This window comes from Symsagittifera roscoffensis, chromosome 2 (genome assembly GCF_963678635.1).
Source record: "Symsagittifera roscoffensis chromosome 2, txSymRosc1.1, whole genome shotgun sequence".
NCBI lineage: Eukaryota > Metazoa > Xenacoelomorpha > Acoela > Convolutidae > Symsagittifera > Symsagittifera roscoffensis.
The window spans coordinates 41,197,930-41,225,611 of record NC_087063.1 but is presented as its reverse complement, the minus strand read 5'-3'; the positions used below and the strand labels follow the sequence as shown (position 1 = coordinate 41,225,611).

The following is a 27,682-nucleotide window of genomic DNA, read 5'->3' as shown; positions in this document are numbered from 1 at the left end:
ATTAATGTCGTTACAAAAATTAGAACAAATACAAGAAGCATAAATAGTTGCATATAACTAACAGCTGCATATGACAAAACATGTTGAAATATATTTTCGTTGCGCACAAAACAAAGACCGCCAAGCTTGAACAAAAAGACCAAACAAGTTTTCAAAATGAAGAAATGAAAAATAAATGTTAAGCATAAAAAATGTTAAATACTAACAATGATAAATGTTAAGAACTGTTTTTTGATCATTTCAAATGAACGTCTACAAAATTTGGGATTTTAAATTCTTAGTTTTGACATGCCTTCAACAAGGTGGCATTTGGCAAATTGCGAACGTTTTCACAGTTTGAACCGTTTTATAAACTAGGTTGTAAATGTTTGTGTCATTGAAAAAAATCAATAGATGTCGCGTCCTCTGATCTTGATAGTTTGATTGACTGAAAAACAAAAACCAACAAAAAACAAACAAAAAATAATGGAAAAATTCAAGTTATAGATGAAAACAAATTCTGGCTGGTTAGATAAAAATATCATGTCAAAATTTTGAATTGAATTAAATATGTACCAAGAAATGGATTGAATTAGACCAGAAGTTTGAGGTAGATCAAAAAAGAAAGCAAACATACGGCTGCATTCCATAATTATCTAGCTGATTTACATTAACAAGTAATATGAACAACAAAACGGACGGCTTTATGGCATTTATGTCTATTTAACCTTAAGGTGACAATTCTTATCAGGCGAAACTTTGTAACAGGCGACAATCCATTTCAGTACATTAAGCGGGAACACTGAATCATCGCAGTATTCCGAATCGAAGTGGAGCAAGCGTATCCTTTTTACCAATGCTTTGCTACGAAGTGTCATCTGTAACCAATTGTCGCCTGTTACGACTTGTGGCCTGTTGCGAATTATCGCCTGCCACCAATCGTCGTCCAAGCTTATTTAATTTTTTTCAGGCAGTTAACACATTTTAATATATTTCAGAAGCCAGCTTTGGCTTCAGTTAGGGGCGGATCTAGGATTTAGAATTTTCTCGGGGGGGGGGGGGGGGTGGGTTTTCAAAAAAAATTTCGAAAATTTTGTCGACCCTTTTGTAGCGCTTGACCAAATTGATTTTCTGAGCTCTCCCAAATCAAGACCCCATTTTGACAAAATTTTCTGCGCCGCAGGAAAATTTTTGAAAAAACAGGCCTAAAAAGGGGTTACTAGGGACTTTTTGAAAATTTTTGACCAAAAATCGCGTTTTTTCGGCGCGCGCTCCCGCCTCAAAATGAGTATATTTTGGCGCCTTTAGAAAAGTTTTAGGGTTCGTCAGCCAAAAATGGATATCGCAAAATAGTGCAAAGGGGGGACTTTTTGTGTAGGCAGCCATGAATTCGCTGGTGGTTTCAGTATTTTTCAGTATTTGATGGTTGATAAATTTTCAACTTGTGACATGAACTTCAAACTTTGGATACCTTTATTCAGTCTTGTATGCATCCTGTAAAAATGTCATTGTACGTTTTTTTTTCTTCAAATTTGAACCTCCTTATCCCGAAAACTTTAATTCCCGAAGTACGGAGTAAGAAAAATTTTTAACTTGAGCATCTTTGGTACAGTTTTGGCTCTTGGGCTCTTTTTAGGGCTTGGAATTCTAGAGAGACGTATTTCCAGACGAGCATCAAGTTTGTATTTTACTTGACCTGCAACTGGTTATATGTTGAACCTTTAGAACGCATGAAAATACAACGTAGTCAATAACATTCATTTGTTTTATATACTACACACACCATATGCTCACAACACAACGCATACAACTACATTTACACCACCACATGCACTGCGTTATACACTGTATTCAATATCTAGTTTCTTGTAAAAACAAATTCTATGGCTCTGCTCGAAATATGCAGCTTCCGTATTTAAATCAATTGCTCGCATTTGCGTTAGTTTTTAGCGAGCTCAAAGCAAAAAATAAGGCCTTTATTTCAAACTGACAGAAATAAGAAAAAACCAACAGAAACTTTGTGAAAAAGTTTGCATGAAACGCAGATTTTTCAGACAGATTACATTTTTATCGCCCGCACCGAGCGCCCATGGATTCTAATCGATTATAATGGATTTCCGAGACAAAAATAATTGATTATAATCCATTACGGATGTAAAAATCAGACCACGAAATTGATTATATAGCCATTATAATCGATTATTTCTGAACAAAAATAATCCATTATAATCCATTATAATCGATTATAATCCATTATTTTTGTCACTGAAATCGATTATTTTTGCCAAGATAATCCATTACAATCGATTATTTTGAAATGAAAATCCATTATAATCCATTATAATTGATTATAATCCATTTCATTTTTAGAACTAAATTCGATTATTTTTGCAAAATTTTGCGAATTTTGCGAGAAGTTTGCAGAATTTATGCCCTGTCTTTTACTAAATGCCATGTCTCAACTTCGTCCCCTCGCCCCCTCAAGCTTTTTATCCCCCCTCCCCAACTAAAGGGGCAGGGTAAACTGGGGGAGGGGTATAAACTGGGGGGATGGGGAAGTAAACCTGGGGGGGTGGGGGGATGGTAAATAATAAATAGTGTAGTTGCTACGTGTTATCTTTCCTGAAATGTAACATTTCATGAAAGATAACACGTAGCAACTTCACTAAACAGGAAATGAAATAATTTCGAACAAAATTGTAAATTTCATGAATAGCAGCTCGAAAAAATTTCATTATAATCGATTATAATCGATTATAATGGATTTTATTGGGATAAAAAATATTAGGATTATAATCCATTTTTAATGGATTATAATCGATTATTTTGTCATTTTATAGATGCTGACAATATTATGACATTATAATCGATTATGATCCATGGGCGCTCGGTGCGGGCGGTCAACCAATCCTATTTTTTTGATATTGCATATGCTACTATAATTTTTCAGAAATTTATCAGACAACGTCTTCAAACTTTAAAACATTTTTTCAGTTTTGAACAAAATTATCGGACAACGTGTTTAGAGAGCTGCAAAAAGTTCGGACAGACAGAATTAATTGAAAAGAGCAACTGTCTAGACATCAACGGAAATTAACACTGAAATAAACATAACGTCGAAAATTCAAAAAGCAGGGTTTTCACGCAAAACCTATAACAACGGCGGGCAATTGCATCCAAAGCGTCGAATAGTAAACCTTGAAACAGGAAAATTACTGCTCAGGGTGGCTAATGTTTTTCTGCGATCACTTTCCAAATTTGGAATGAATTACTCATCTTCACTTCCGTTTGCTTTTTAGGGGTGGCTCAATCTTTTTATTTGTTGTTGTTGAATTTATCTCCTTGATATTCGTCTTTGCTAACTGTTTTATAGTAAAATCTGGATTTTCAACGCAGTATTTAAAAATTAGGCTAGCATAATCATCGGATAATCGACAACCACACATTTTGAATTTGATCTGACAAGGTTGTTTGGCTTCAGACTTTGCATATTAAAAAAACATCATAAAGAACTGATTGCTCATCTTAATTAATTCTGTCTGTCCAAAAGAGAATTATGTCTTAATTAATTCTGTATGTTGCTACTATAATTAGTAGCAAAAAGTTCGGACAGACAGAATTAATTAAAATGTGCAATCAGTGCTTTTCGACGCTTTTTTGCATGCAAAATCTGAAGCCGAACAACCTTGAATTTTTTGTCAGGCCAAACTCAAAATGCAAGACCGTTGGATATCCGAAGATTATGCTAGCCTAATTTTTAAATATTGCAATGAACATCCAGATTTTACTGTAAAACAGTTAGCAAAATTAGTTAGAAACCGAAACACAGAAAAAAAAACAGATTAGGGCGCACCAAAAAAAAAACAAACGGCAGTGAAGATGATCAAATCATTTAAAATTGGGAAACTAATCGCAGAAAAACAATAGCCACCCTGAGCAGAAGTTTTCCTCTTTCAAGGTTTACTATTCGACGCTTTGGATGCAATTGCCCGCCGTGGTTATAATTTTCGAACAAAACTCTGGTTTATGAACTTTCGACGTTATGTTTATTTCAGTTTTAATTTCCGTTGATGTCTAGACAGTTGCTCTTTTTAATCAATTCTGTCTGTCCGAACTTTTTGCAACTCTCTATAATTATAATTTTCTAAAATAAAAATGACCTTTGCTTCTTTTGAGGTTTTGTGCGTACTTACTGCTCTGGCTTGCATAGCATAGAGAGTTGCAAAAGGTTCGGACAGACAGAAATAAATAAAAAGAGCAACCTGCCATTTCTGAACAGTTTTTGCATGCAAATTTGAGTTTTTAGGTGACATTGAAACAGAATTTCTGTCTGAAAAATTAGCGTTTGCATGTAAAAATTGTCTGAAAAAGGTCATTTGCTCTTTTTAATTATTTTTGTCTGTCCGAACTTTTTGCTACTGATTATAGATCGTCGTTGAATGAAAAAGTATTTTATTTTGTGTTCTTGAAATTAGGCAAAAATGGAAATCTCCGAAACAGCGCACGCCTTTTGCATTGCTCTTTTGACAATTCAAATACAGTTTCCACAATTCGATTGCAATTTCAAAGCTTTTTAACTGTCTCAAGGCCAGAAGTAGATCGAACATTTAAGACGTTGTCCCATAAATTTGTTTAAAACTATAAACTCTTGCCAAAAAACGAGATGCCTTTCGGCCAGTTTTTTTTTCTACCGGCTTTTGAAGAAAATGCGGCATATTTATGCTTGGGGCGATTTTTTTTCGGGCAATTTTCGACATTTTAACTAAGCTTTTTGACGGAATTTTCTATACCACCTGAGAGATACTGTTGTCTTCAGCTTCAATTCAAACAGACATTTCAAGTGTGATCAACTTTTGTAAAGATGCGGGGGTTTGAAAATCGCTAATTTGGTCATTTTCATCGCAGTATTTATAAATTAGATCAGCATTATCATCGGATAATCGACAACCTCGCTTTTTGAATTTGACCTGACAAAAAAACTAAATAAAGCACAATATAATGTGTTTGTATAACAAGCGCCAGAGAATAATTAATGCGTTCCAAATAACATGCCGGAGGATAGAATGAGAAAAAAATGAAAATAAAAAAATCTTTTTTTGAAATATTTGTCCTTTATTCAAACAATTATTTGAAAAATTATAGTTTTTTAAGATGATTTAAAAAACGTTAAAGGACGTTAAAGAGCACTCAGGACAATCAGGGCCTAGCCCTGATATACAAGCAATATTATTTTTTTCTAGTGTTCTTTGTTTTAAAATTGATATTGCAAAAGCAAACATCTTACAGAGCCCTCTTATCCTCACCGCACTTATACCAATTTCATTACTCGTTTTTTATCCTCAAGTCGAATTTAATTAATCAGAGGTGTGTGGGTCTGAAATCACGATGACCGTATCAATAATCAGGCAAGTCGCTTAAAAGTTAGTCATAACTTGATATTAATAAAGGCAAGACTGCAACCGCAAAAAAAATTTAGGCGCAAGTAATCGGTTAAAACGAAATATTATGTTGACTTTTTATCAGTTATAACTGATTATTTTTAACAAAATTAAGTATTTACAGGATTTATAATCGATTGCAATTGCGATATTTTCCAGGAGCTTGTAATCTTTTATAGTCGATTATCATTGATCGTAGGTCATCCAAAACACTCTTTGAATCAATTCAATGTGGTGTGAGCTTGTCTTGTCACACTTTGGTTCATGTGAACACAAAGTTTACCAAGAAACTAAAGTTTCATAGATATCCTTTCATATTAGTTGTAAGGTTCCCGCGGTAGGTGGAAAATAAATTTGCCAAATCAATGAAATAATTAAAGCAATGTGCTAGTATTTTAGTGGTTAAAAGTTTTAAAAGTGCATCATGAAACAAATCCAATGGAGAAAAAACGAAAAAAGTATATATACGTTTGAGTTGAATTGAAAACTTTTAAAACAATTTCCATATGCACCAACATTTAAAAAAACATGCAGTATAAGCAATTCAGATGATAGATTCAAGACAAAATGGGCAAACAAAAAGAATTATAATCAAGGATAATCAGTTATATTAGATTTTTTGTGCAATATATACGAAAAAAAATTGGGAGAAAATTAATCGATTATAATTGTATCCAAAAATAGATAAATTAATAACGGATTAAAATGTGTTTCAAATGATAAGAGTTTGATTTTGAAAAGAGAGATTATAATTCACTATTATATGAAGACTGGTACTAATTTTATTAAGACTGGTACTGAAATCACAATTCAAACAATTATTAACGCTTGAAACTGGATGCGGGTGCTAGGTAAATTTATGCTGTTGGTACCACCTATGATTACAAACAATTCTAGGATTGTAAAATTTGAAGAGCTTTAAAATTGTAGGTCAGATAGCAAATTTCTCATTTGATTTTAGCGTTTCAAGAAAACAAGCAGAAAATTTTATTCAGGAGACATATAGAGCTCTATTTTGATTCCGTTTTTTCTATCGTTACATCATGTTGACTTCAGATGAATTCTTGATTGTGTTCAGATTGGCAAAATATCTAAAATCTTCTTTTTGAAAATCCTCCTCCTTGAAAAATTCTCAGAAAAAATGTTAACTCAAAGTCAATTTTCAAATTCGAAAGTAATTACAATTGAAACAAGGATAACCGATTGCTGGGCAAGTAGTGCAAAAAATTGCGACTGCATAAAAAAAATTATACAATTGCTTTTCTTCACTTAGTGTCGTTTCCTGGAAAATTTTTTCAATTATTAATAGCATAAATTTTATTGCCAATGAGTTGTTAAAAAAAGCTTCCAAAATTTTTTTCAAAATTCAAAACAAATTTTTAGTCTAAAATTTTTTATATAAAATGAACATAACTAAATTGCTTAACTTGCTTGCAATAGACTAAAATTTCAGATAGTTTTTTACGGTTTTGGATCAACTTTTATAAATTTGTATGAATCCCGAATGAAATGGCTTCAGTTCGATATTTAACGCAACCCATTACAATGATTGTTTGTGGTACCTAATTTTAAATGGAAAACAAAACAAAGAGAAAATTTAAACAAATACGAATAAATCTTTTCCATTTTCAATAGCCGAAACAACACTTTTTTTATCAAATGGTTGTTATCATTCAGCTCACCGTTTTCACTAATTTTCGTCGGGGGGTGAGGGCGTTCAATTGGAACTCTTTCATGGAAAATTGGGTTGCTGAGTTGTCGTTTCATGCCGTTCAAAAGCAAATTATTCAAAATTAATTTAGAAAGTCTGAAACATTTTCGAGCATCCTACTCGCAACTGAAGGTAATGATTGCTGTTGGTTCACTTGTCTCTTAGTAAACCCTCCTAATAATAATTTTAAAAAAACTGAAGTTGCAATTTAATTTAAAATTGAAGTTCAAGCACAAAAAAAAGACTGCTCGGGAAATTTCTTGAAGGTTCCGACTGCCATTTAACTGGTCCAAAAAAATTCAGCGCAATCGGAAATTTCAAAAAAACGGCGAAAATTTTAACAACGGGGATTGGTGGCATATTTATAACTAGCTGCTTGCGTGTGTTTGAAGCCATTTGAGTCGATTTGTTTTGGATTCGAAGAGCAAACTGAATGGCCATATCACTTGATACTGTGATACTGGCAAATCCGCACTGGCAACTTCGCTGAGTTCTTTTTTCGCCTAGTTCATTTTTACGATTTCAGACTTTTCAAGCATTTGATTCATCTGCTAAAATGTCACGATTGTGGTGTGCTCTCCGCGCTCTCGAGCAATTCTTTAATTTCTGTATTAGAAGATGCTCTACACATACGTGTATAATTTTTTGAGCAAACCTAGTTTTCGGTAAAATTATGTTTTCGCTTGAAATTAAATTCGTGGCCTGACGCTACAAAAATTGCTTTGTATTTAGATGAATCTGTGAATTCGACAAATTTTGTTGTCTGTGTTTGTTTAGGACTGGAATAAAATATAAAATGAGTGTCAAAACTTTGTTTGTCAGAACAATTATGTTAACTTTTTCTCAAAAAAGCAAAAGTTTTTTTTTTATTATTTATTCGTTTTTAGTTACATCATCTACTTGTCAATAATTTACAAATTTAGCAAGAAAAGTCTTAAAAGAATTAGAAAGACTCATTTGAGCAATTATAATTGAGAAAAACTAAGTTTTTCAAGATGATGCATGCGTTAATTGCAGGGTTAATTTTGATGTTATAGAAATTAAAATCAAAAAAAAATTTAAGCAGCTTTAAATTTAGTGTTAAGTTAAAAATTTGAAGTTAATTTGCTTGGGACTAAAATTGTTTAGTATTGAAATGGTAGTAAAGTGGACGGTGTTAAATTGGTTGTTATCAAATAGCAGGACAACAAGTTTTTGACATCCAAATTAAATCCCAAAAATTGAGACAAATATACATGACCAATTAGTCTGCCAACTTTCGATTTCAAATGATTGATAATTCGCCACGCATACAAAGTTCTTGCATAGAAATTAACAGAACTGCTCGTATCAGGGCAAAGCCCTGAATGTTCCGACTGCCTTTTAAGGTCTATGTAGCAGTAATAACATGAAAAAATAAATGTTATTAAAATGAAATACGCCCCTACACCCCCACACGCCATATAAAGTACAAAGTGATAATTTTGGCTCCTGAAAACAAATCAATTATGGCAGATAAGTTTCCTTCAACCAATTTGGAACGATTTTTAAGACGGATTAAATCTCCGTTTACACGTTAATAACCGAAATATATCGCGCGTTAATTGTCCCAAATTGGGCAAAATGGCAATCTTTAAACCCCCATAATTTTACAAAAATGATCACAGGTGAGATATTTTTTTCAAATTTAAGCTCAGGACAACAATACCTTCCGAATGATATTTAAAAATTCCGTCAAAAATTGCTAGAAAAAAAGTCGAAATTTGTCTGAAGAAAAAAAACGCACACCGAGCACAAATAGTCCGTTACTTCCGTTACAAAAGTCGAAACAATAAGTTATAAATGAAAGTTTACAGAACTTAGGCCAGAAACGAGCTTAGCAATTAGGGGTTCCATCCCCGCAGGCTGTCAACTTTTTTTTTCTAAAGTGGTTCGATTTTAAACAGAAAACTACCCCAATAATACATATTCCTCACTTTCTACGAAAACTGGAACAACATAGTTTGAAACGCCTGCAGTTTGAAACTCTTATACTGATTGTTCTTGTCTTTCACTGTTGTTAATGGTTGTACTGTAGTCAACAAGAGCACTGTTGGATTCATTAAATTTCGTTCGACTCAAAAATATAATACTAACATTGCCTGACATTAACTATAATATAGGAAGGGAAAAGGAAGGGGGAAGGGCATAAAAAATAGAAAAATTTATACGAAGTTTTTGTAATTTTGTGTTTCCAAAGGACTATTCGTTTGTGTTCAGAGAAAAATGGCGAAAGCGAAAAATAAAAAACAATTTCTTACGCTTTGAGCGTAGTTTCAAGTCGACACGGAAGGGGGAGTAGTAAAGACCATCGCAAAATTTTAACTTAACTTTCATGAGTTGTTCACAATCGCACCAGATAAGTTACCAATTTATTTAACTGAACTTACGGCTTCCCTCATTGATCTTGCCATTGATTGAACTCCTCCTATACTTATTTATCGATAAAACTCTGGTCACTAATCTCTCAGAGCATATTTGACTTTGTCAAGTTCGATTTGATTTACATAGTTTTGCAAGAAACTGGAGGAGCAATAAACTTCGGAACAAAAGTTACAAGAACTGAAACCAAAAAGTAGAGTCCTGAGATATCTGAACAGAAAACACTTACTAATAACTTTCCAATCTCGAACTATTCCCTTGATCAATCTTTGTTAATCTGAATTTACAAACAGAAGATAATGTCGACCCTAGAAGATATCGAGGACTTCCCGACCGATTCCTGTCGCCAGTACAGTGTGAAGTTGACAGACGATCCGAGACAGAACACCAGCCAGACATTCTTCTACGGCATAGGGCTAAATGAAGGCAAGAGAATTAACCACACGCATATTCAGGGGGTAAATTTTGGCCCCTTGACCACCCCACGCGTGTATTAAATTACATCATCCATTTAGACCACCCATCCTTAATTTTTTTTAGGTGCCGATATCACAACCCGAGGAGATTTTTATGGTGAAAAAATGACCAAAACAATCTTTTTAACTTGCTTTTAGCCTGCGGTGAAAAAAATGTGTCAAAACAGTGTCTCTGTAGTGTTGTGGGAGAACTCAGAAAATAAATTTGGTCAAACTAAAGAAAAATTTCAAAAGGTTTGAATTTTTTTGAAGTCGGCCTCTCGGGAAAACCTGGATCCACTCTTGCGCAAACTCAAGCATGAAAAATGGCTATTCAAGAAATTTCATTAAAATTTTCATTGAATATGGAGAAACTGTCTAAACTCTTTCTCAAAGTTGTTTGCTGATTGAAAATTTGTTAACTGATTCCCTGCTTGAGTTTGACTACTTTGTAGCCGACCAGAAGAAGCCTTTCGTGGGTATCTCCAGCTGCTGGATCGAGGGCAACCCCTGCAACAACCACCTGGACCAGCTGGCTGCATGGGCGAAAAAGAGCATAGAACAGAACGGGATGAATGGGTTGAGGTGAGTGCTTAATTTCACTTTCTCAAGACGTCTGATCTTCAATGATAAAAGTTGGGAAAGTAAATGGGTTGAAGGATTATTGTCATTTTTGATGATGGTCCTATTTTTTTTAAAGCTACCCGCTGAAATAATTATTAGCGTTTCGATTTTTAAAAATAGTATTTTGAAAATCTGATATTTTTCGAAATTTTTTTTGCATTTTTTTCAAAGTTTTTTTTCTTCAAAGTTTGATGTTCCGAAAAGCCCTAAACTCAATGAAGACCTTGTTCTGTGTGTCAAACTTGGCAAACCCAGCTGTTTTTTAGTGCGTGCGCTTTCCGCTCAAAATTAGTGCACATTAGCACCTTGGAAAGTTTTTAGGGTCCGTCGGCTGAAAATGGAATTTGTAGAACTGTACCAAAAATAGAACCCTTTGGGTGGTCAGGCAGTCGAGTCCCTACAGAAGACGAAGAGGCGTCCCCCCTCCCCTTGTATCCACCCCTGCTTCCAATGATTTCTTTTGTAGATTCAATGCAATCAGCATAAGTGACGCCATCTCGATGGGCACAGAGGGCATGCGCTACTCTCTCCTGTCGAGGGAGATCATAGCAGACTCGGTGGAGACGGTGACAGAGTGTCTGCACTATGACGCCAATATCAGCATCCCCAACTGCGACAAGAACATGCCGGGGGTCATTATGGCCCAAGTGCGCATCAACAGGCCCTCCATTGTCATCTACGGAGGATCCATGTACGTCAAAGAGCACAAAGGTTCGAACGACGCAAACAATTTCTCGGTTTTGTAGGTGATGTCAAGCTGTTGGCAATGACTTTTTCGCGGTAAACGAAGTTGTTCGAGTTTAATGAACCCAAAACTGTGCACTCTGGCTCATTTGAAAAACTAAAAACATCTGAAGTAACTAAGCTATAAAGCACATATAAACTGTAGAAAGTAATCAAACTAGAAAGCACTACCTGCGCAGAAATCATTCATAGAGGCTGGTTTTCAGCTCTGCTGAAACACAAGAGTAATGATTTTTGTCAAAATTTTTGCACAGCAGGCAGTATTTGAAACAAAGTGCCAATTTTGACAACTTTTTGGCTTTTCCTTTACAATTATAAAAGTAAGGAGCCAAAGGCACCTTTAGAAAAAGTTCTAGGGTTGAGTCGGAGAATACTTGCCTGTAGTAAAAACCAAAGTAACTTTGGAAAATTTTATCAACACTGATATACAGGGGCGGATCTAGGATTTTCTCGAGGGGGGGGGGCGGATTTTCAAAAAATTTTCCAATTTTCTGCGCCGCAGGATAATTTTTGAAAAAACAGTCAAAAAAGCCGTTTTTGGGCAATTTTTGAAAAACTTTGACAAAAAAATTGCGTTTTTTTGGCGCGCGCTTCCCCTCAAAGTTAGTATATATTGGCGCCCAAGGCGCCTTTAGAAAAATTTTAGGGTCGGTCGGCCAAAAATGGATTTCTGAAAAAGTATCAAAGGGGGGACCCTTTGGGTCGGCAGGGGGTCGAATCCGTGAGGGGGGAGGGGCGTCCGCCCCCCCGCCCCCCCTCCTAAATCCGCCCCTGCTGATATATGCGTCATGTCGAGCAGTCATTGAACTATCGCCCAATAATACTGTAAAAAGAACACAGCACAATTGGTCATCAACATTTGGCTTGTATTACAATCCTCATATACCGACTAGTCAATATTGCCCAATCCATTGTGAATAAAACCCCATCTGACGCGACTAACCGTAGAAAAACCAAAATTCAACCACCAAATTTTTCCAAATAAGATCAAAGATAAAATGATTTTAAAATCGGAAATCAAGATTTCAATCAATAATATTATATCAAAAAAAAAATCTCCAAAAAGTGATTCGTGCAAAACAAAATTTTTCTTGCGATATGTAGCGGATGGATTTGCAAGGCTTATAGAAAAATGAAAGAAGATAAATATTTGGAGCTACAAAGTTTTCAAAAGAAAGGAAACCAGTCTGCTTGTACAAAAGAGCAAAGCGACGAATGTTCTGACAGCCTTTAACTGGTGTCAAACTGTTTTTGATAAACTATAAAATTTATAAAATTGGGACTGGCAACTTTAAAAATTAATTTTAAAAATTTGAGGTTCTCATTGTTAATAATTGCTATCAACTAGCTTACTTCATTTGAAATTGGAACAATTTTGAGTGCGAGATCATTCAGCAAATCGAAATTTTTGATGGTCTTTTTTTTAGATGACCTTTAAAAAAACAGGCCGAACTAGCGTCCCCCCTTACAAAAAAAACCGCCCCTGATTGCAAAAACTATTGAGAATAGTAAGTACCCCATGTTAAAACCTTCCGTTAATTTCCTCAAAAATTAGGAGGGTAATTTGTGCGACCAAAAGTAATCTGCAGTAATGGTTTAAAAGAAGGCTCATATAATAATTGGGTAAATTACCTGAGGAGAGTAGTACACCAATTGTTAGTAAGGGTAGTTTTAAGGGTTGAGTCAAAGGAGTTCCATGCAGTTGGGCATCAGTTGAGTAAGTACATGAAAAATAATACAATAGTAAATCAGGGATAAAACTAAGGTAAATATAATATCATAAATAGGGATATTATATTACATGGTACGGGGAATACTAAAAGGCGAACGTTAGAAAAAGGGGAACTGTTAATAAGGGGGTTATTCAGAAAAGTTGATATTAATCCCGAGTTTTCGTATAAATTGAAACATTATTTTACCTGAAAGTTTGTCATTTCCTTGTAAGTCATGCTGTTTTTGAAAAGTTGAGAGAAACGAGTGAGTCAGCTTGGCTGTAATGTCAAAAGTCAAGTTGAAAGAAAGGTGACCTTAATTGTTTACAATTAACACCCGCCCACATTTGCAGAGCTTGCAAATAAAGTATTGAATAAAATAGTAAGGATACGGTAAAATACAAAGATAAGGGAACCAGTAGATAAGGGAACCAGAAATTGTTCTTTTTCATCTTCATCTTGGTTTGTCTATCGTTGAGCTGATTGTCTTAGTTGAATTGACGAGTCGTAGATTTGTTCATCTTTGTCGAGTTGATATGTTGAAGGCTGAGTTGCGTGATTATTTGGTTGGTTAGCTATTTGGAGCTTGGTTACTGCGAAACTGGGAAAACGCGGCTCAATTTGACCACAGGTCGAACTTTGAATCCAGTTGGCGTTTTCAGCTTCACTGAGCGGACTATTCCATCTTGTCCAGGAAAGGTTTCCACCACTTTAGCAAGAGGCCACAGTCCACGAGGTGTAAAATCCTCCAACATCCAGACCATGTCGTCGGGTTGCAAATTGGAAGTCGCAGAAGTCCACTTTGATCGTTTCTGCTGACCTGGTAAGTACTCTCGAAGAAAGCGATTCCAGAAGTGATCTGCGAGTAGTTGGGATGCTTTCCATGATTTTGACAGAGATAAATCCTTGTCCTTGAAGATACCAGGCGGTAAATTTGGAGTTCCACGACCGAGAAGGAAATGGTTGGGAGTGAGAGGCAGATCATCTTTGATGTCGTCAGACACATTGGTTAAAGGTCGTGAATTCATGGTTGATTCAATTTCGGTCGTGAAAGTAGCCAGTGTTTCATAGGAGAGTGTTCTTGATCCGATGACTTTGTACAGGGAAAGTTTAAATATCTGAACTAGTCGTTCCCAAGAACCACCAAAATGAGGGGCCGCAGGAGGGTTGAATTTCCATTCGAGTGATACGTCCAGCTGATTGATGCTTTCCACAAATTCTTTGTTCTTTTCCAAGTTGTCTAGACATTTCTTCAGCTCAGAATTGGAGCCCACAAAACTTGTCCCACAATCAGAAACCATTTTCGATGGTTTTCCTCGCCGGGCAAAAAAGCGTCTGATACAAAGAAGAGTGCTGTCTGTCGATAGTCCTAATGAGATTTCAAGATGCACAGCTCTGATCACTAAGCATGTGAACAGTAAAATATACGCTTGGTATTGTTTTCCTTGAAGGATGATGGGAAAAGGTCCAACGTAGTCCAATCCAGTCGTTGCAAAAGGAAAATGATTTTTTGATGGCAGTCGATCAATTGGAAGATCTGACATCTGAGGGTAGTCGACTTGTTGTTGCATTCTTCTGCAGGGTATACAACTGTGTATGATACTTTTCAGCATGACGCGGCAGCGAAGAATCCAGTAGTTTTCCTGTGCTATGGCCATTGCTTGTTCCTTTCCGCAGTGGGAATGTAGAACATGGATGTTAGCTAACAGCAGGCGAACATTGGGGTTTTCACCAGCGAGAATGATTGGATATCTAGCTGATAGCATGATAGGGGCACGCGTGAGACGTCCACGAGAACGCAGGATACCGAAGTTGTCCACAAACGGTGCTATTGTTCGAAGTCTACTTTTGCCTTCAATTGGTTTTTCTTTTTTGATGTCTGAAATTTCAGAGACAAAATCTGTCCTTTGGGCAGTTTTAATTATGAGAAAGTGCGATTTCGTTAGATGCAAGAGTTGAAGATCGACCTTCGACTGTTTGTTGATCTTCCGTTTGAGATTTTCTGCGAATAAGAAGCAGTATGCAACTGTCCGTATTAGTCTTTTCCAGTTGCTGAAGCGTTTGATGTCAAATATAGGCTCAAATTTAGCCTCTAATGAAGTAACGAATACAGGAATGTTCTCAAGCCGAATGTTTTCCTGTGAAGGCCATTGAGAAGAATCGTTCAACAGAAATTCCGGTCCTAGTAGCCACCGACAGCTTGAGGTCATTTCTAAAGCAATGTATCCTCTGGTACCGTCGTCAGCAGGATTTAGCAGAGTTGGAACGTGAAACCACTGTTCAGGTTTAGAAACGTCTAAAATTTTCTGAAGCCGATTAGCGACGAAAATTTTGTGTCGTATTTCAGGTGTTCGCAGCCAATACAAAACAGTAGTACTGTCAGACCAGAAATAAGTTTTTTCAACTTTGAGGTCAATTTCCTCTGAAACAAAGAGCGATAGTTGGGCAGCATATACTGCAGCTTGCAACTCGAGATTGGGAATTGTAACACGTTTCATAGGAGCGACTCTTGTCTTTCCTATTATAAACTTCAAAGATGTGGAGCCGTCGCTGTAGACTATTTTTAGGTAGCAAACAGCAGCGAGAGCGAATTCTGATGCATCACAAAACGTGTGAAGCTGGATTGAAGCAGGGTTTTCTTTATCAAAGAAGTTCCTTTGGAATGAAACAGTTTCGAAATTTTCCATTTCGTCTACCCAAAGTTTGAAATCGGGAAGTTTATCCGTGTCTAATGGAGTATCCCACTTAACACCTTGTGACCAAACAGATTGGAGAACTTTTCGAATCCGAATTGTCAATGGAGCCACTATTCCGAGTGGGTCAAATAAAGAAGCGGTATACTTCAGGAGTTTCCGTTGCGTAGCAATGCCAATACGTAGAATTTTTACAAACTTTTTGTTATCGATGAAGTAGCAGACAGTGTTGGTATTCCAGTGAACACCGAGAACTCGTTGATGTTTAGGCGTTGGATCAATAGGGCTGACTAAAATATTTGGATCAATTGAATCCAGGAATGGTTTACTGTTTGAGTTCCACTTATTCAAGTTGAACCCACCTCGAGATAAAGATCCTCGTAGTTGTGTCATTTGTTGGAGGGCTTCTTCTACCGTTGACGAAGTGACATACAAATCATCCATGTAGATATTCCGTTGAATGATTTCAGAAGCCAGAGGAAAGTCGTTTTTACTGTCTGATGCACATCGTCGTACTGCGTAGCAAGCCACGCATGGTGAGTCTGTGGCACCGAAAATGTGTCGTGTATATTCGTGAGTTTCTAATTTACCATTTTCTTTCCAAAGGTATCTTAGAAAAGGTCTATCCTTTGGGCTGACTAGCACTTGCATAAACATAGCATCTATGTCAGCAGATATTGCTATTTTATTTTGTCGAAAGCGAATTATGAGACCTGTTAAGTTGCACAAAAGATCGGGCCCTTTGAGCAAACTCGAGTTGAGGGATTTACCCTGAAAAATGCTGGAAGCATTTGAGACTCGTCTAACTTTGTCTGGTTTGTTGACATTTGTCACTGGATGATGCGGCAAATACCAAGATTTGATTGCAGTGTCATGTTTTGCATCTATTTTGGTGACAAAGCCTTTTTCTAAGTCAGTGATGACTGTTGCGCGGTATTTCTCCCTTAAATCAGGTTTACTTTTAAGGCGAAATTCGAGGCTGTTGAGTTGCTTTTCAGCTAGCCAACGGTTATTTGGAAGATCAGTATCCTCTTTCCAAAGAAGGTCAATTTGATAGTGAACATCTACTAAAGTACAAGAGTTTTCGAGAATATCGATTGCTCTTTTATCTGATTTGGAGTGCGAGCGTTTTGAAGAAGCGATGCCTGTGTTTTCTATTTTCATCCAGTTGAGAACTTTCTGGTATAATTTTTCATCTAAGTTATTGTGTGAATGAACTTGTGTGAAGTTCACCGGAACAGATGGAACGGAATTATATTGCGTTTTGTTCCGACCTGTGCATGTCCATCCCAAAAGGGTTTCGATAGCCCAGGGAACATTCTTGGGGCCATAAACGGTATTTTTGATCTCATGATATTCTGGATTGTTGTTTCCGATGACTAGCGATATGCTATTGTCGTTTAAGTCCGGGTATTTAACATGCTTTAAATGTGGAAAATTGTTGCACATTGCGTTTAGTTGAAAAATATCAACTGGGGCCAAATTATTTTCATCTACCGTGAGTACGTCATCGACCGTCATTGGAGTCGATGTGCTTTTGTATGGTCTAATTTGTACATCCACAGATGTAACTTGAACTGACTTGGTCTCATGATATCCAGATATGGGAAGTGAGTGCTTCTTGTTGACGTCCAAGCCTAGTTGAGTTGCCACTGAGTCCAGTAGTAGAGTTACGCAGCTACCACTATCTAAGAAAGCGTAGGTACAAAGTGTTTTATCACCAATTGATAATTCGATTGGTACAAAAGCTGATTGACCTGATCTCTGACAAGCTATTGCGCGATTCACTGCAGCTTTACTAGGGTTTTTTCCATAAGTATCAGAAGGATCGTGGAGTAGAGTGTGGTGTTTTTTACCACAATTATCGGTTCGACAGAGCGATTTCGAATTGCAGTCAGTAAACCTATGATTCCCTAGACAGTTAAAGCATAAGTGCATTTTTCGGGCATGCTCTTTTCGTTGCTTAGGGTCTAAAGCTTTGAAGTGCTCGCATTTGTAGAGAGGTCCACAGGTGTCTCCACTAGGACAAGCATTCGAGTTTACATTATTCTGAGCACGAGAGTTTTGTTGATCTCCCTGATGGTTAAAGCGCTGATTTTGATTTCCTACACCATTTGTATTAAAACCATTGAAACAGGAACCACTAGGGTGTTTAGCGTTTCCAGAAGAATTGTTAAAATTGTTATTGTTTTGGTTTCGGAAACCTGTCGGAGGCATGTCGCGACACGCCTGTGCGTACCGTTGAAACCATTGTGCTAGATGTCTCAAGGAGGGTTGATCGTAGTCTTTGTCGATGACGAAGCGATTCCATTCTAATCTCACAGGGTCGGGAAGCTTTGCCAGAGCAGTGTTCAAGTTTGTTGTAGAACAAATATCGTGAACAAAACCAAGTTGCTCAAAAGTGTCCACTAAAGTTAGGAGAAAAGCAGAAAACTGCATGTATGATTCTGGTTGAGCCAGATTTGGAGGTTTGAAATTTGCAAGACGTTGCAAAAAAGAGTTGACAATTCTATTGGTATTGCCAAAGTTTTCACGAAGACGTTGTAGTGCTAGTTCGTATGTGTCGCCGTTTGCACCATAACCAGCTATCATTAGTTTAGCTGGGCCAGTTACCAATGATTGAAGATGGATCATCTTTTCAGTTGGAGACATATTAGAATTATGAATCGATGATACGAATACACCATACCAGTGCAACCAATAGTTGGGATTGCCATTGAAAATTGTAGGCTTCAGTTTTGGCACTGATCGACTGAATGTAGTAGAAGTGTCGCTTGAATTAGTTGCCAAAGCTCGATTGTTGTTATTAGGAGGGTTTGCAGCACTAGCTTGTTGTGAGCTGTGGTTAGGAACATCACTAGCAAATGGATTTGAAAATGATTGGTCGCCTTGAAATGGCGCCGAAAGGTTGTCGTCAGAGGCAGCTGTTCTTGCATTGCCTTGAGTATTGTTGCTCATGGTTATAAGGTTGTTGTTTGGTATATCCATTATGTTTGCAGTCGGCATGGAGGTTGCGGTTTCCTGTGGGAAAATTGAAGTAGCATTTTCTCGAGCGCTGTTATTTGGAATTGTAGAAGTAGCAGGATTTGATACTTGTTTTTTCAAATATTTTTTCACTTTCATTGAAAATACTCGGATTTTCTGTTTCAACTGTACTTTCCAGTGAGAATGTTCTTCAAAATCGTGTTCAGAACCAGCCTGTAACATTTGATCGTTCAGGGTATCAAGTTTTTGTTGGAATTGAGACAATTCAGTGAACGTTTCATTGATGAGTTCAAGATCATCTTCTTCCTCGTAGATGTTGTTTTCGAGCATGTCGATCAAAGTATTGATCTCCATTTCGTGATGACGTCGAAGCGAAACCAGTTTTCGAACGCCAGTCTCTTGAACGTTTTGATTGGTATCTTGCGTTTGGGTACCATTTTGTTCCGAAGGATCGCTGTCATTGTTTTGCGTCGTTTTATTTCTACCGGATGGGGCCATACCTTGAACCAGGAGACGTAAACCAATACCTACCAACTTATACCAGTATATGAATTTACCTTTACCAACCTACCAACTTATACCGAATACCACCGATGCTCGTAAGAAGGAGCGAAATAATGGATAAAGTTTAACCAATTACCACTCTACCTTACCACTTGTACCTACCTCCGAGGGAAAATTGAGCGGTCGTTCAAAGTGTCCTCGGTATTAACAATTAACTGCGATTTTAAAGCTAGTCCAAGAACCTACCTGGTCCTACCAGCCTACCGACCCTACCTACCTACCAATTACCAGTTTAAACGGCAAAAAAACCGGGTGCAAAGATTAGCACCAATGAGTGTTGACCTCCCAGAGGACAACTGAGGATGACGTATTTACCTACCTACCTGTCGCTATTTAGCAGACGACCGAATTGTGATTGCTGACCTCCCAGAGGACAACTAAAGTTGATGTACCTGTTTACCTACCTGTCCTAATACCGTAGATTTATCCCTGTGCAATAAAATTTGCACTTATACCAGTTGACCTCCCAGAGGACAACTTGCCTTTATCGCTGTAGCGTAGCAAATGAGACGAACTAGAGTTGTTCGAAGCAGTTGATGAGCTAAACGAAGCTCGAATGTAGCCACGAACCCAGTGAGGCTCGAAGCAGCAGAGGAAATGAGCTCAGGTAAAGCTCGACAGGAAGCAGCCAAGAACCGAGAGGCTCAAAGCAGAAAATAAGGTGAGCTAAGACGAAGCTCGAATGTAGCCACGAACCCAGTGAGGCTCGAAGCAGCAGAGGAATGAGCTCAGGTAAAGCTCGACAGGAAGCAGCCAAGAACCGAGAGGCTCAAAGCAGAAAATAAGGTGAGCTAAGACGAAGCTCGAATGTAGCCACGAACCCAGTGAGGCTCGAAGCAGCAGAGAAAATGAGCTCAGGTAAAGCTCGACAGGAAGCAGCCAAGAACCGAGAGGCTCAAAGCAGAAAATAAGGTGAGCTAAACGAAGCTCGAATGTAGCCACGAACCCAGTGAGGCTCGAAGCAGCAGAGGAAATGAGCTCAGGTAAAGCTCGACAGGAAGCAGCCAAGAACCGAGAGGCTCAAAGCAGAAAATAAGGTGAGCTAAGACGAAGCTCGAATGTAGCCACGAACCCAGTGAGGCTCGAAGCAGCAGAGGAATGAGCTCAGGTAAAGCTCGACAGGAAGCAGCCAAGAACCGAGAGGCTCAAAGCAGAAAATAAGGTGAGCTAAGACGAAGCTCGAATGTAGCCACGAACCCAGTGAGGCTCGAATCAGCAGAGGAAATGAGCTCAGGTAAAGCTCGACAGGAAGCAGCCAAGAACCGAGAGGCTCAAAGCAGAAAATAAGGTGAGCTAAGACGAAGCTGGAATGTAGCCACGAACCCAGTGAGGCTCGAAGCAGCAGAGGAAATGAGCTCAGGTAAAGCTCGACAGGAAGCAGCCAAGAACCGAGAGGCTCAAAGCAGAAAATAAGGTGAGCTAAGACGAAGCTCGAATGTAGCCACGAACCCAGTGAGGCTCGAATCAGCAGAGGAAATGAGCTCAGGTAAAGCTCGACAGGAAGTAGCCAAGAACCGAGAGGCTCAAAGCAGAAAATAAGGTGAGCTAAGACGAAGCTCGAATGTAGCCACGAACCCAGTGAGGCTCGAAGCAAGCGGAATAAGTGAGCTCAGATAAAGCTCAAACAAATGTCATGTCGAAGAACAATGACGAAAATTGAGAGTCCAAAAAGAACTCGAATCAGGTAACCAAGGAGTCGGGCAATAAGAAAGCAAAAGTGTCAGAAAACACTTGAAGGAAGGAAGCAATGAAGGAAGCAAAGGGCCAAGAAAGGCTCGGAAGGAATATACAAGGCGTCAGATAAGACTCGGAAGGAATGAATGAATGAGTAGGGAAAGACTCGGAAACGAACAACAAATGGGTCGAGAAAGACTCGGAAAGGAATGAAACATTGAGTCAGAAAAGACTCGGAAAGGAACGCAAAAGGCAATAAAGACTCTGAACGGAATGAAAAATGAGTCGGAAAACTGAAGTTTTTTCATAAATGAGTCACAAAAGACTCGGAATAGCAAAGCAACAAAAAACGAATTGAAAGGGGAAAATTGATGAAAATAACTTAATACATTATTCAAAGTAAATGAAGCTATGAACAATTGAAACGTTTAAAGTTTACATGGGTTAGAAATCAAGAGCAATAATTGATCTTTTTTTTTTTAAAATGTAAATCAAATAAACTGCGATTAACTGTAAATAAATGAAATAATATTGTAATGGGGAAGTATTATAACAAGATATAATAAACCGCAGACGTAAAAACTGGGGAGGAAAAACAGTAACTAACCATAAATTTTTGGTTGTGGGGGAATAAAAAAAACACAGTGTAACGAGCTAATCAAAACTTTTTCGGGGCGCCAATATAATAATTGGGTAAATTACCTGAGGAGAGTAGTACACCAATTGTTAGTAAGGGTAGTTTTAAGGGTTGAGTCAAAGGAGTTCCATGCAGTTGGGCATCAGTTGAGTAAGTACATGAAAAATAATACAATAGTAAATCAGGGATAAAACTAAGGTAAATATAATATCATAAATAGGGATATTATATTACATGGTACGGGGAATACTAAAAGGCGAACGTTAGAAAAAGGGGAACTGTTAATAAGGGGGTTATTCAGAAAAGTTGATATTAATCCCGAGTTTTCGTATAAATTGAAACATTATTTTACCTGAAAGTTTGTCATTTCCTTGTAAGTCATGCTGTTTTTGAAAAGTTGAGAGAAACGAGTGAGTCAGCTTGGCTGTAATGTCAAAAGTCAAGTTGAAAGAAAGGTGACCTTAATTGTTTACAATTAACAGCTCAATTATTGGCTATTTTTGTAGTTTCTTTGGTTGTACTCTATTGGCTTTATTAGCTGACTGAAGTTTTATATGATGCCATTTTTTTTGTATTGGCATAAAAAAGAAATTGATATTTTCATAAGAACTCGTTCAAAGTACGCCATAAAGTTGAAACTACACTAAGAGTTCCTTGGGTTTTTCAAATTGCGTCTAAATTTGGTCTGCAATTTGAGAGCTTTTTATCGTATACATTTTTTTGCAGACTTTTTTCTCAGCAAGAGGAACTTGATTTTCTCTCTTAAACTTAGTTTTAAACTCACTAAAAACGCCAAAAACACACTTTTTCTGTAATTAGCCAGAGTCAATTTCAGAGTCAAAACACGTTTCAAATACTTTATTCAGTTAGGCACAATCTTAGTTCTGTTTAAAACTTTTGAAAGGGACTAGAATGAATAATTGACCAGTTTGACAAAATCATTGAACTGAATTGCAACTCTCCCTTCAGTTAGTCTGAGAATTATCACTGTAGTGAAAAGTCTAGAAAAAATGAATTACTTTTTAAATAAAAAATGATTGCAGATCCAAAATAATTGTACTACTGCAAAGTGCATGGGCTTGATCAGAAAAAAGCCCTCCTTTTCTGTAAAACAAAAGCTTACAGTGGGAAAACAGCTGCATACATAGTCTAGTTTTTGCAGGTCTTCTTTGGATTTTTAAAATACTTAACGGCAGCACACTTTCAGACCATAATTTGAGAAACGAAGCAGAAGCAGATTAAGTTCCCATAGCCAAACTTGGTTACTGCATGCTCGATTTTCTTCATGGAAGTTAAATTAAATTTCAGCCTACAATTTGTTGGGATAAAACTTTGGTTTTGACTTTGGCTACTTTTTCCAGGTAAGATCTACGACGTCGGGCAAACATCTGAGCTGTACGGCCAGATGATAGCCGGACTGATCACAAACGAGGAGCGAATCGAGATCAACAAGATCTCCTCCGACTGTTCCGGATCATGTCCAGGGCTGTACACTGCGAACACGATGGCAGTGGCCATAGAAGCTATGGGCATGAGTCTCCCCAACAGTTCCTCCACACCTGCTCTGCACGAAGAGAAGGAGAAAGAGTGTTTGAAAATTGGCGCCGTTATGAAGAGACTTCTAGTTAGAAACATTAAGCCCCTCGATATAATAACCAGGTTAACAGTTGATTCAGTTTTCTGGGTAGGTTCACGCGTTGATAACCGTGTGTTTCTAAGAGTTGAGTTAATTTATGGGCAAAAGTCAGAATATGTCTGGTGCAATATTCTCATTTTTGTCATTGTTTTTTTTAAATGGGTTAAACGGGTTTGCTAAATATTAGAAAAAAATACCCAGATATGCAATTAAAAAAGAATAGTTTGATGTTTCCCAAGTTTTCAAGCTATCAAACTAGAGATTTTTTCTCATTAAAGATTAAATTTTAAGCAAAAGAGCCAATGTAATTTTCGATTGAACTCTTGTTTTTTAGACTTAATTCCATAATGAATTAAATTTGGAAGTGGTTTTCAATTGCATATTTAATTAAGTTGCAGTTAAGTGGTAAACTGTGCAATAATTTTTCAATAATAATTATAGCCTGAAACAATTCAATAAGTATTGTATTATTTTCTTTTCAGAAAGTCTCTGGAAAATGCGATTACTGCAGTTTGCGCCATTGGTGGATCCACCAATGCCGTTCTGCACATATTGGCTATAGCTCACACAGCCAATATCCGATTAGACATAAAGGATTTCCAGCCAATCAGTGATCGAGTTCCTTATATTGGCAATCTTAAGCCCAGTGGAAAATATTTCATGCCCGATTTGCATAATGTCGGGGGAACTTCTATCTTTTTGAAGCATTTGCTGGATAACGGCTACCTCAATGGGGATTGCTTGACAGTTACAGGAACTACTTTATCAGAAAACTTGGCAAACACGCCAAGTTTGGAAGATTTGAAACAAGATGTGATTTTCAGCTGCAAAACGCCTAAAAAAGCAACATCCAATTTGAAATTACTGCATGGCAATTTAGCTCCAGAAGGCTCAGTTGCGAAAATTAGCGGAAAAGAAGGACACTTTTTCAAAGGACCGGCAATTGTTTTCGACAGCGAGAAAGAAATGCTTGAAAGTTTCAAGCATCAGCAGATCAAGAAAGGAATGGTTGTTGTCATCCGATTCGAGGGTCCCAAAAACGGGATGCCTGAAATGCTCTACCCGACTGGCGCTTTAGTGGGTGCAAACTTGAGCCAACATTGTGCCCTGGTCACCGACGGAAGGTTCAGTGGAGCTTCACATGGATTCATCATAGGTCACGTGAGCCCAGAAGGCTTCAACGGGGGTCCAATAGCTTTGGTACAAAACCATGATGTCATCACCATTGACATTGACAACCTTTCTCTTCAAGTGCATATTTCAGAAGAAGAGATGGAAAACAGAAGGGAACACTGGATCAAGCCCCCTTTGAAGTGTAAACATGGCTCTTTGAGGAAGTTTGCGAAGGTCGTTCAAAGTGCTTCCAAAGGCTGCGTTACCGATTGTCCAATTTAATGGATGAGAAAAATTAAATGACTTTTACTAAAAAACCTAGATATTCTATAATCTGTGTTTCAGGTTCTAAATATACGCAAGCTACTTAGCTTACCTTTATTTATAAACAAATTTTGACAGTCAAGTTTTTTTCTTCCAAAAAGGACAAGTCTAAACACATTTCAAAACGGAGAGGCGTGAGTTTTAATTAAAAATAAGTTTTAACAGGATTACTCAACTTAGGCTTATATGTTTTCAGTATCAATCGGAGCAGTATAACGGTGCTGAAAAATATAATGCTGTTCAACAGTTCCGAAACTAATTTTAAAACTGTTTTTACTCATCCCAATTCACTGACAAGTAAATCAATTAAAATGGTCGGAAAATGAAAACACACATGGTCCTTTTAAATGATGCCGCTTGTTTAACAAACAAGCTATCCTCCGCGCGACGTCATGAAGTTTTCTGACAAACATTTAACTCTGCCAATTGTCAACTTGACTTCTCGGTTTTGCTGCAAAAACAGCATTCACGCCAAATTGCCAACAAATCACAAAACTCAAAACTTCCAATTATCAGCAGTGTTCGGTACTGTTGAACGCATTTTCAGTTTCGGCTTTGATGTAATTCGGCACTGTTGAACTTTCCCCCGCACCAATCATAAGAATCTCGGCTTAACTAAGAAGCTTTGATGTTATCTTATTTGATTGAAAAAGATTGAAAAATAAACTTTTCAAAAAATTAATCTACTTTTTTAAAACTAGCATAGTTCCGCTTTTTCTAGCAGTTTTTCCAGCAGTGATTATTCCAAGAAGTGCTAAGAAAAATTGATGTTATTTTATTCGATTGAAAAAGATCGAAAATTAAAACATTTCAAACAATTAATCTATTTTTTTTTCGTTAAACAAGCTAAGTTCCGTTTTTTTTTTCTAGCAATTTTTCCAGCAGTGATTATCCTACCTTTAAATTACGCGGGTTGAGCTCACATTGAAAATTAACTATCAGTAATGGTAACAAAAACAACGATCGCCATCGATGAACTATCAACAATCATTGCCATAATGGCAAATTTTATCGATATATTATCGTTAATTTGGCTAAATTTCAGCGATGAAACAGCAAAAAAATTCTATAAAATTGAGCAAAATAGTGAACTACCGCGGTTCAATCCAGCAACCATCAGCTTGGCAGACATGCATGCTACCTCTGCGCCAGCAAGCCTCTTATATTCACAAAGTTAAAGGGCTCATCAACTCACACTCTCATTTGAAAGCTACCAGAATGAGTTAAAACTTCTTTAGTTTTAGCGCTGATTTTCGCCCGAATCATTTCTGAATAAGCTCTGAAATACCACAAGTTAAGCTATGCAAGCAACGAATTATACATGAAACAACGCTGGAAAAATCGATCACTGGGATACTTCAGAAAAAAGCTATAATTATCCGTGGGACTGCAACCCGAGTAGTTTTATAGCATATGAGGAAAATTATGTCATTTGTCGAGTTTTACTTGCTTTTTTAAAAAAAATTTCTTGATCTCAATGACTTTGATGCTATTAGCTTGTCAGTGAACAAATATATATGTCATGAGCAAAATTTCATGTGAATTTTCTGGTTTTTGCAAAATCTCCCATTTTATTTTTATTTTAACACAGTGTTGTCTAGAAAAAAATCAAGCAAACATTTCATTGTATTGAGCAAATAAATCAGATAGAGGCAACAAAAAATTGAAAATGTTTCAATATACTCGAATCAATACAAAAGTCGTGTAAATGGCTACTTTGAAAATTTCGAAACTCGAAGAAAAAATACATCATGTTAAAGCACTCTAAATTTCAAAAATATTTGCGCATGACGCGCACATTCTATGCGTCAAATAGGTTAGTCGACTTGAAAAAAACTTCTGAAAATTTATACGAAAAAAAAAACAATTTCTGATGCAAAAGTAAAAAAAATCAAACTCGGCCCATCCAGCAGGATTTTCTATTTCATTAGCTGATTTATGTATAACATCAATGTTTAGCTTATTTTTCACCAAAATTTCTATATCCATAACTTACCAAGTTTCATCAGATTTTCAAATTTCAAACCCAAAAATAGGACCCTAAAAAGGCAGACAGCACACAACTGGACTAGTTCAACTATCGATAAAATACTTATTGAAAAAACATTTTAGTTTACTGAAAATTTTCTGAAAAAAATAATTAATTTTTAATGGTAAATTAAACAAGGACAGTCATATTGTGGAGAATTTGAGGTCTTATTAGTCTTTATGTTTGTTGATGAAAAGCCTTGAAAAAATGATAAACAACGCCATATCTCGGAAACCATTAAGATTTGAGCTGTAATATCTAGAAGCCAGATACTCCACCTCCAAATGTACACTGACAGCACCCAAAGATAGGGTTGCGAGTTTCAAATTTTACAAAGAGACGAAGCGGAGCTTCGCACCACTTGCGCTACAACACAAAATGAGCAAAAAAGAAAAGTCGAAATGAAAGTCGAAAATGAATATTATTGAAAATCTAGGTGAAGCAAAATGTTCGTATGTCTCGATGGCTAGAGGCCCAGCTAAGCTGGAGGTAGCTGCTTGATAATTTTGAAATTTGTTATACTGATGCGGGATGAAATAGGTTATATCAAAAAATGAACTTTGCCCAAAACCTTAGTTGTGCCTCTTACTAAACTAAATGAGAAGAGTAAAAAAAAATTAGGTGAACCAAAAATTTCGTATGTCTCGATAAAAGAAAAGTATGCGGCCAAACTTAAGCTCGAGATAGAAAACTTATCTTTTTGGAACCTTTTATTTTGTTACGAGATGAAATGGGTACTTTCAAAAGTTGGAGTTGGCCTAAAACCTGTTGTTTCTCTACTAAAATAAGTAAGAGTGAAAGTTTTTGAGAAAAAGCAGTCTTCACAAGTACATAAAACATTTAAGAAAAAGTTGCTACTTTCGATTGAAAATTTCATCTCATATTTGATAGGGTAGTTTCTGAGAAAATTGAAATGTTTCTAAAAAAAGGTTTTTTGATAGTATTACTTCAACTTGCGAAAACT

At 37.0% G+C, this 27,682-nt stretch overlaps 1 protein-coding gene across 5 annotated transcripts; it reads left to right on the top strand.

Moving 5' to 3' along the window:
• The first annotated feature begins 1,769 nt into the window (after positions 1-1,769).
• On the top strand, positions 1,770-24,771 carry LOC134838922 (dihydroxy-acid dehydratase-like). 5 transcript variants are annotated; one of them, XM_063854240.1, is made up of 7 exons: positions 1,770-1,917; positions 5,266-5,399; positions 9,822-9,954; positions 10,439-10,568; positions 11,074-11,318; positions 22,978-23,275; positions 23,735-24,771. In XM_063854240.1, exons 3-7 carry the CDS (start codon positions 9,828-9,830, stop codon positions 24,645-24,647), a joined length of 1,713 nt encoding a protein of 570 aa, XP_063710310.1. In that variant the 5' UTR covers positions 1,770-1,917; positions 5,266-5,399; positions 9,822-9,827; the 3' UTR covers positions 24,648-24,771. The 5 variants fall into 5 exon arrangements, with proteins under 5 accessions (XP_063710310.1, XP_063710311.1, XP_063710309.1 ...); XM_063854241.1 differs by having other exon boundaries at positions 5,252-5,399; XM_063854239.1 differs by having other exon boundaries at positions 5,220-5,384.
• Positions 24,772-27,682: the final 2,911 nt, after the last annotated feature.

What these genes read in the sequence shown, in the direction of transcription:
- LOC134838922 (XM_063854240.1), top strand. Translation starts at nt 9,828, where the DNA reads ATGTCGACCCTAGAAGATATCGAGGACTTCCCGACCGATTCCTGTCGC. An exon ending in AACGGGATGAATGGGTTGAG is followed by an intron (nt 10,569 to 11,073) that starts GTGAGTGCTTAA and finishes TTTCTTTTGTAG; the next exon opens with ATTCAATGCAATCAGCATAA. An exon ending in GTACGTCAAAGAGCACAAAG is followed by an intron (nt 11,319 to 22,977) that starts GTTCGAACGACG and finishes TACTTTTTCCAG; the next exon opens with GTAAGATCTACGACGTCGGG.